The sequence below is a fragment of the Haplochromis burtoni genome, unplaced genomic scaffold (genome assembly GCF_018398535.1).
Source record: "Haplochromis burtoni strain Fernald_Lab_line unplaced genomic scaffold, NCSU_Asbu1 Contig_331, whole genome shotgun sequence".
NCBI classification, from domain to species: Eukaryota; Metazoa; Chordata; class Actinopteri; order Cichliformes; family Cichlidae; genus Haplochromis; species Haplochromis burtoni.
In genome coordinates this window covers 456314-465452 of record NW_024582692.1, presented here as the reverse complement: position 1 = coordinate 465452, position 9139 = coordinate 456314, and the positions used below count along the sequence as shown (strand labels likewise).

The 9139-nt window shown below is 40.9% G+C and overlaps 1 protein-coding gene across 1 annotated transcript in view; it reads left to right on the top strand.

The window, feature by feature from the left end:
• ofcc1 (orofacial cleft 1 candidate 1) overlaps positions 1–9139 on the top strand; it is a 78255-nt gene that overhangs the window by 10251 nt on the left and 58865 nt on the right. The window contains exons 6-11 of the mRNA XM_042228560.1: positions 422–505; positions 2593–2817; positions 3146–3243; positions 4633–4719; positions 4808–4878; positions 6131–6254. Coding sequence (XP_042084494.1) covers positions 422–505; positions 2593–2817; positions 3146–3243; positions 4633–4719; positions 4808–4878; positions 6131–6254 — 689 coding nt within the window. The remainder of the gene's footprint in view (positions 1–421; positions 506–2592; positions 2818–3145; positions 3244–4632; positions 4720–4807; positions 4879–6130; positions 6255–9139) is intronic.

Here is a 9139-nt window from a genome sequence, read left to right as displayed (position 1 = left end):
CCCCCCCGTCAAATGACACGTGCAGAGCCATATCAGGAGTTTGCAGCCCCCTCCTAAAGTAGGCCTATTAAAGGCAAGCTCTTGGGAGCCAAGTAATATGCATGTTATAATGAAACCTGGCTATTAATGGAGAAGGCATTTCACCTGTATCTTTTGGATATCACTGCCGTGTAATATCAAAGGATCCACCAAATCAAATCTCATCACATGATGACAGGCCAGCTAACAGGCATGTTAATGCTCCCATTTCATTACCCCTCTACATACACTTGATTTTCACCCTTCCCCACGACTAATTTGCATGTTAAGATGCAGTTTAGATTGAGTTGGCTGATAAGCAGAAAGTAATTATTAAAGCACACAAAAAGAAATATATTTCTTTTTTTTGGCACCATTCAAATATACTTGTTTGGATTTACAGAAACTTTCACTGCTGATGAAAAGAAACTGTATGAAAGAATAACTGCGTTGCTGGATGACGAAGACACCTTCATTGACTTACCTGGTATGTATCCCCTATTAGCTATACTACAGTGCCATAGTGATTTGTGGGTCCTTGATTTATTGTGATATTTAGCCAAATTTCATCCAGTTTTGCACATTTAACCTATGTGTATCACTTAAACTAGTTTGCATGTATTTGCTTGTATTGCTGGTTTAAATCATTGGTATAATTCACAGACATGCTGGTTAGTGTAGATAGTGCAGAAGCACTAAATTTGTTTTCAGACTTTAGAGATACATCTTTCTGTTAACTTCCATCTGTATTAAAATATCATTAAAAACACAATTTTGTGAACAAGAATATCATATTTTCTTGTGTGTTCTACTTTCTAATGTTAAATGTAAATAACAGAAACCATCCACCCAAAAATATGATGCTGTATTTCCCACTAAAAGCAGCACTACCATAGAACAAAGAGTAAACTAGAAAGGGACGCTCACCAGCAGACGGTGCTTTCCAAGCAGCCCTATTGTCTCACAGTAGTCGTGCCTTTTCTCATTAGCTCAGTTTCATTTAAATATGTAGCCATCCAGGCAATACTGAGATGGTTTAAGCTTAGCATTGTTCTGGGTGAAGACAGTCATACCAGATCCTGTTGACATGACGCACATCTCTCTTGTAATTCCAGCGCACAAGTGATGGGTTTAGGCCCGCTTCAACACGGTAGAATTTAGCAGGCTTGTATTATTTCCTATTGTTTTGGATTTAGCTGTACCACCGAGATTAGCAACCCCATCCATTGTTTTGGAATGTTCATGAAATCCCACAGAGAAAGTAAAGAGGATCTTGGATTAAGAGTTGCTTCATGCAATAGGCTGAGAGAAAGGGAAGGAAAGAGAGACAGGGAAACAGAGAGAGAGAGAGCTTGTACTTCTGTACTGTCCAACACTACTGCCAGTTAGCACTTTACTGAGCTACAATAGACTTCAAGACAATGACCTTATGCAGTTGTATGGATGCCTCCCACCGGTGTAGGCTTCAAGTGTTCTTTGCAGAGGGCTCAGAGTATGTCAGTCCTGATCCTGACATTTTGTGACTGCTTCTCAGGCTTTTGTTTTGGCTTTTACAGCCTGTCACAAAGCACCATACACATTTCACAAGAAAGAACCTGAATAAAACAAAACATTAATGAAATGGACAGTGGCCAGTGTTGGAGCTTTTTTTCTTTCCTTTTTAAAGAAAAAAAAATCCTGGAGAAGTCTTGTCTGTCTGCCTTGGATCTTCAGCTCTTCTTCTTTTTTATCTTGATGAATTCCTTTGCTTTGGCTTGGAGATGAAAGACCACAAAACTGGTATTCTGGTTTTCTGTAAGGCGTTAGGCGTCGCTATCAGCCTCTATGTGAAAAGCATTAAGCAGTTTTAACAGATTTGGCTCTTGCACACGTTGGACTGCACACGTTGAATATAGAGATTGTTGAAGAATACATCACATTTCTACCAATGAGCCAGCACAGCAAAACTGAAACAGAAACAGCGAGCATGATAAGCTACTGCAAACAATGCCTCTCTCCATTCAGTAATGATTTTTAGGTTACTAACTTAAAACTACTTTGCATATGTTTTTTTCAGTTTAGAGGCTTGGTCCCATTTCAGTCTGAGCATGTTAGATTAGCCTAGCCTGTAGAATGCCTTTTACTGAAATAGAGCAATTTGATGAAATGTGCTATATTCATTGATTCATCCTATTTTTTTAAACTAACTAAAAATATATATTTTTGTACACCCCTTATAATAAAAAACTAACATTATAGGATTCAGCATTTCTTTTTTGTTCCTTCTCTAAACAAAAGTCCTGCCTCAGTATAGTTTTAAGCCAAACATGTGGATGTGTGAATTGAATATGATGCTTTTTGACTGTTCACCATTGTGTTTTTGTACAAACTTCCACTTCAGTACATCATACTGTTTGCAAACATACACATATCTATCAGTTTGTGCCTGTTTCTGGATGTGCTAAATATGCTCATCCATCAGTATGTGAATGCATGTTCCAGTGTTTACGAGTGGAAATCCGTGTGCATGTGTGTGTTTGTGTATGTCTGGTTGTGCGTGTGTCTGCACATGCCCACTGATGCGAATCTCTCCAGGTACGCTGCTAGCCTCCAGGGATGAGGAGGTGTTGGAGGTGAAGGCGGGTGATCTGGTGCTTCAGCGGCGACTGCTGCTCCACAGTGGTGGTGATGCCTCGGGCTCCAGGCCCTCCCAGGCCCATACCATTGCCAAAACCCAGGCTGAGGGTAGTACTGAGCTGGGAGGAGAGGCTGGACTCGAAGCAGGGAGGATGGTAATGGGCAGAGAGAGCACTGTAAAAAGTAATGCTATCCTTTTATTCGTTTTAATGTTGATTGATCCTATACATATATACATAGTACTATTTTATTGCACTAAATTAAATGGATTATCTGATTAAAACAAATATATATTGGAGAGCAGAAAATGTCTCATAAAATCAAAGTTAAAAGTAACATGATATTATTTCAGCATTGCAAAATTAATTAATTCAATTCAGGGTTGCATGATTGGATCAATGATGCAATGGGAGACTTGACATAATATTCAAAGAATCATGCATGCTTTGGTAATCTTGTAGTTTTGTTAAATATTAGAATGCTTTTGCTGCCTCTGTAATATTTCTTGCAGTGAGGACAGCTGAGGAGGTGATCCCCCACTACACCCAGCAGCTGAAGGAGCGTGCGCGGCCTGACATGATCATGCTTGGCAGCCTTTCACTGCAGCAGGTCAGCGCTACAAAGAGGAATATCTGTGTCATCATCCCATATTCACCAGCACATCAGCCATGTCCATTATGCTGTGTACCAGTGGCTTGGCTAATGGACATAGAGTCTGTGCATGTGTGCATGTACGTCTATCTGTTTTTTGTCTCTTCACATGCCTGTTTGCAAAGTGAGTAACTTCCTTGGCTTAATTTTCTTCTTCTCATTTTCTATTTTTCTTCTTTTCTATGTTGTCCCAAACCTTCCCCCACCCCCCCTCCCTTCTCAATCCATTTCATTTTCTTGGAAGATGGTCTCAGCTGAATGCACTCATGTTTCTTTTGAACAGCGGGCATTCAAGGTACTTCAGAGGTTAGATTACTCATTCATCCTTGACTCAAAATTAGAACATGGATTTTAAATCGATATTCTATTCTACATATGATAAGCTCAAACCATTAATTTATTTGATTTATGTAGACTCTCTTCTTCTCTCTTTCCACTTTGTTGTGCATTATTACGCATATTTGTCTCTAACAGAAGCTGAATTTCCTCGGTGCTTTACAAGTCTCACGGTCTTTTCAGGAAAAAAATAAAAGATCATGACTACTTTTCATTTTCCAACTGAGGATTTTCTGAACTAGCTTTAAGATCTGAAGCTTCTTTCAAAACAAGTGTTTGCATTCGATCAGACAGAAGAGAAATGGGAGTGGATAGAAGAACAGCAGGTTCTCATTGTGTAGGCAAATCTAGGTTCCAAAGAAACACATTAATGCATATGTAAACACAGGAATGCAGGACTTCCATCCACTGTATTTTTAGTTCTAATCCCATTTGAAAAGAGAGGAGAGAGAGTATCAAGTTACATGAATAGAAAGTAAATGTAACCGGGAAACAAAATACCCAACAATGACTTACTGTCACTCCGAAGTCACAGCAACAGTTGACTCATCTTTCCTCACTGGATAATCAGCGGCATCTACTGTGTACTGTATCAGTAGTGGGATCGGTGTTATCTTATTCGACAATAATATGTATGCGCTCTCCTACTGTTTCCACTCCCACCTCCCATTGAAAGCACATTATCCACCAGAGATTTCACATCTATTTTAAAAATAATAGCGTTTTTCTTCTTTCTCTATTCTGCCGCACAAAGCCGCTGCAGTGCGAGACATTGTCACTTAGCAGTGTCAATGTGTCTGAATGGGGAGTGTGAATGTGCTGACTGAATGTAAAACCGGCAGAAATACTCATCAAACGCTACATGTCTTTAGGGTCTGGCTCGGTATCGATTGCCTGCAGATTGCATTACAGTTGCTCCTTGTGCTTAATTCTGCCATTATGGTGCACTGCACTGTTTCACAAAGCTGCACCCAAAAGAACGCGTGCATGTGATTTTGAACATGTTTTCAGCAAGTGGCTCAGAATGGACCCCCGAAGAGAAGCGAGTGGGCAAAGAGAAAGAAAAGACTAATGGCTTTCTTCACTGGTGATTTTAAGGTAAATGATCATGTATTGTATAGTGCAGAGCAGAGATGTTGCTGTTTTGCTACATATGAGAACACAACATATCCACTTTAAATGAAAGGAGCCCGGTTCACAAAGAGACAGCGATGAGGCAGTGAGACCACAACCCATGATGAACACACTGCTTCCGTGGTAAAGTCCAGCCCATTTCATATTTCTTTCCATATGTAAAATTTATGTCACATGACTGTAATCATTAATTGTGTTGAAAGCATTTGTATTCCCACTGACGTTCGGGAAGGAATGTAATTCATGTGTCCCCCGCATGGCTTCTCTTGTCGGCAGACATTGCGTTGTGGGTACTATGGCTCCGGGGCACAGAAATCTGTCCATGTCACTGGGCTCGGAGGTGCATCAATTCTTGGTCCATCCGCTTTATTCAGAGATCACACATCACATCTTGAAGCGAGAGCCCCAAAGGCAATCAGCTTAGCATGTTTAAGTTTTAAGTAATTACGGACTACCGCGCCGGCTGACACGATAAAATCAAGACACCACTGTACACATCAGCATCTCGTCTCGCACCGGGTTGTATTATGGGTGGGTGGCAGTCGGACACCAGCCCTGTCAGATGAATGTGGTTTGGAGTTTAGCGAGATGACCTCCTCTCGACAGCCTTGAACCCTGTAAATTCCCTCTGATATCAATGGTGGGTGGCTATTAGACATGGGAGACTTTCTATGCATCACCTAGGGCTACATCTGCCTGAAATTGAATGAGAAATTATTTCACTTTCTCTCTCTCTCTCTCTCTCTCTCTCTGTCTCTCTCTATGCCTGTGAAAGAAAAAAAATTAAAGAGCAGAGACACAGAGCTGACTTGTGGTTTTTGTAACAAATGTGTAATTCATTTGTTTCCACTGTTTCTAATTTAATGGAGGTTGAGTAATTGCATTAGGAAGCACATTGTGCCTTGTTGTGAACTGATGAAAGCACATGTAATACTTTTGATAGGCAAACAGAGAGGAGGGAGTGAAGGAGAGAAAGAAAAGAAAGAGTGCTCGCCTTTGATGCGCAGCATTTATTTGCTGAATTATCCTCCCTTTTACAAGCATCTTATCCCCAGTCACAGGCAGGCCAGGGCCCTTGTGATATTGCTTTATTTTGAGGAATTAAGAGAGGTGGCGAGGAGACAGAGCGAAGCAACCGCTTATTACATTACCACTGATAAGATTGAAAGGCAGAGAGAAGAAAAAGAGGAGGGGGAGAGAAAGACAGAGAGAGCGAGAGACAGTGGAAAGTGTTTTGTTGTGGTGTTATTAGATTGAGCCGCTGTTGGCTACAGAGTGGAACAACAGAGGGTCCAAAATGCAGGTGGCTGTTAACAGGGTTAGCCTCTTGTGTTTGTGCGCATCGCATACAAGTGTGTGTTTGTGCACGTAGCAGCAGCAACATCGAAAGCCCGTCACTCAGAGCGTTGGGGGAAGGCCAAGAAGAAGCGATGGCCAAATACAGCCAGATGACAGAGCTCCCAGAATCCTCCTCTGCAGCATCACGGCCCCTGTGGCAGGTAAGATCTGTTAGAGCGAGCCACACATTCACCGAGGACAGAAAGCATGTAAACAGGAAGTGACATACCCTTAATCTGTAAAAGGGTGGTCTCGCAGGAGAAGATATTGATCCTGAAGTGTTTACAAATAACCACAAAAAACAAAAGTGAATGATGTAATTTTGTGAAATCCTGTAACCTGTTAGAGTATCCAAAAAAAATCCTTTATTTTCTAGATTTTCAAATGTTGCTCCTGTATGTGCACATGCCTGCGCAAAGGCGCATATATTTGCAATACAGCGCTGACTAAAACAGTTTTCCTTATACAGCGTGCTAAATACGTAGTCACAGTATCACTATATATTGACACAATGTATTTTTACGTAGCATATAAAGAATCTTTTTTCTGTGGGGATGCTGTCTTTGGTTTTTGCAAAATAAGTAGGAGGAAAAGGGAGCCTTTAGAGAAGAAAAAGGGGGGAACAGAGTTAGAGGAGAGAAAAGATAACCGAGTAGGAAAGAGAGAGAAGGGGACTGCAGCTTTAGTGGTAGCATCACCAGCTGTGGGAGGAGTGTGCTGTTGTGTTGCATCTGGGGATGAGGCTGCCATGCCACCGTGCTGGCTTAAAGATGTAATGAATCTTCAGTCGGGGGCTTTCCTTCCAGGGTGACAACTGGCTTTGAGGAAGGTTGTAAATGCAGGGGAGATTGTGGTATAATTCCTCAGACTGGCGTTTGTGCCCCCCAGTCACCATTCGATTATCTCCCAAATTGCTGTGTTTCACTGAGATAAAGATTTTTTATGGCTTGCTGACTTGAAACAACTAGCACAGGCAGAATAGGGGGCAAAAGAGGGAGAGGGAAAGAGAGAAAGAAGAGAAAGCAATGGCCAAACCTGCCACGCATAGTAATTTCCTTTGGTAAATGACAAAATCTTTGTTTATATGACATTTCCCTAAAATCACTGCAGCGAGATGAATCTGAAATATAAAATGTCACATTTGGCATGCAAAACTATGAAAATATATTTCTGTGCAAAATTCATGGAGGCATTTAATTTAGAACGTGTTTAATAACTAAGGCAGCCTGCATCAGTAATCCTGCCCGGAGGTCCCAAAAAGATTGTCATATTTATTCTCTCCTTTCTTCACCCCCCCTCCTTCATTCCAAAGCCAAAAAATTTTAAGGGTAAATGTTCATTGTTAATTAAGATATACTAATTAAAATGAAAATAATTAACGAGAAAGCTTAATCTCTGAATATTAGCCCATACTTAGAAAGAAAGGAAGTTTTTGTATGTGGCATTTCCTGTCTCTATTAAGAGTGCATTTTGTGTGATCAGTCAATGTGTGGAAAGCCCTGAAAAGATATTTCAGTGAAAGGACGGCCGCTTGCCAGCAAAACCACGGAGGATCCCTCGCTGGAGCCTTTGATCTCATCTGTAGGAGTGCTGTAATGTTATGGCACTTTAGGCACAACTCAAGCTTGGGGCAAACAAACCACCTCTGATATGGAAAATTGGCTCACTTCACCTTTTACCTTCACCTTGCTGTCTCGACTGACTCCTGTGATGCCTGTGCAAGCATGTGGGCTTGATAATAACAATGCTTACAAATTGGACACCGGTATGACGTTATTATTTTTTATTCCGGTGCTTCTTTATGCTCCTTTCTCCTCCTCCTTCTCTTCCTTTCTTGTCTGCATGCATACATCTCGTTCCAGTGTGGGGGTTTGGAGGTCTTCATCCCCTCCTCCCAAATGTGAGATGTGTGGGCTAAACGGCTTTGCCACCAATTATACTAATTTCGCTTCTGCCTAAATTGTTTTAGTTGTTTTGGTATGCAAAGATGCTCACAGAGGGGAGATTGCGGGGCATTACTGCAGGGCTCAGCACACACACCCCTGCATTGCCTGGCAGAGCAATGGGGATCACCAGCCCTTGCTAGGTGAACGTGTGTGGTGCGTGACTATGAAATAGCAGGGAACAATCTCAGGTACAAACAGCACTGTGTGAAAGTGCGTGCATATGAGTATAGACACTAGCCCCTGAGTGATGCTATATCATTGATTGGAACTGAGGTCTTTAATTGCCAAGCATTCAGAATTTGCCCCTGGCGACTGGTTAACATGGTGTAAATTTGAGCACATAAAATAAATAGGAATTAGAAGTTGGACCTTAGATCATGTCAACACTTATTTAGGATAGGATGATATGTTGAGTATCACTGTGTGAATTGTATTGTGGATTTATTTACCTTCATCTGGCAGCAGGATTAGGTCAGGAGAGCTGCTTAAAACTGCAGATGGCAGCTTACAGATAGGTTACAAGTAGTTAATATTATAGCAATGTATCAGTAGTCTCATGGTAACATAACTATAAAGTTGTATTACCCGACAACTTAGCAAAGTAAGGACCAAATTTTGTGCCATCCTATGCTATAGGTTGGTAGATAAACAGTAAAACCTTGATGTTAATGCATAATTATTTCAATATCAAAAGACAATTAATCACATAATATTCTGCATTTGCAGCGGTATATTGTTGGCATGGTCACTTTTGACCATTAATACACTAATCAGGGTGAGTATTATTTACATATTAACATTCATCTTGATACATGCTCAATCATCCAGGTAAGTAAATCTCCAAAAGTTGATTCTGTTCATCTGGATGAACATCAAAAACGTTACGTCGAGATGAACAGAATCAACTTTTGGAGATATTAACATTCAGCCATTTTTGCCAACGTCATATAGATTTGGTTGCAATGGCCATGTACTCACAATGCTGTTCTTAATATAACACCCCTGCAATGACACAAAAATACTAGCCAAGTGTTTCAGAGTTTCTGTGTTTAAATCTTTGCATTTTAGCAACAAAGTACTAACATGTGTGGTGGTGGTGG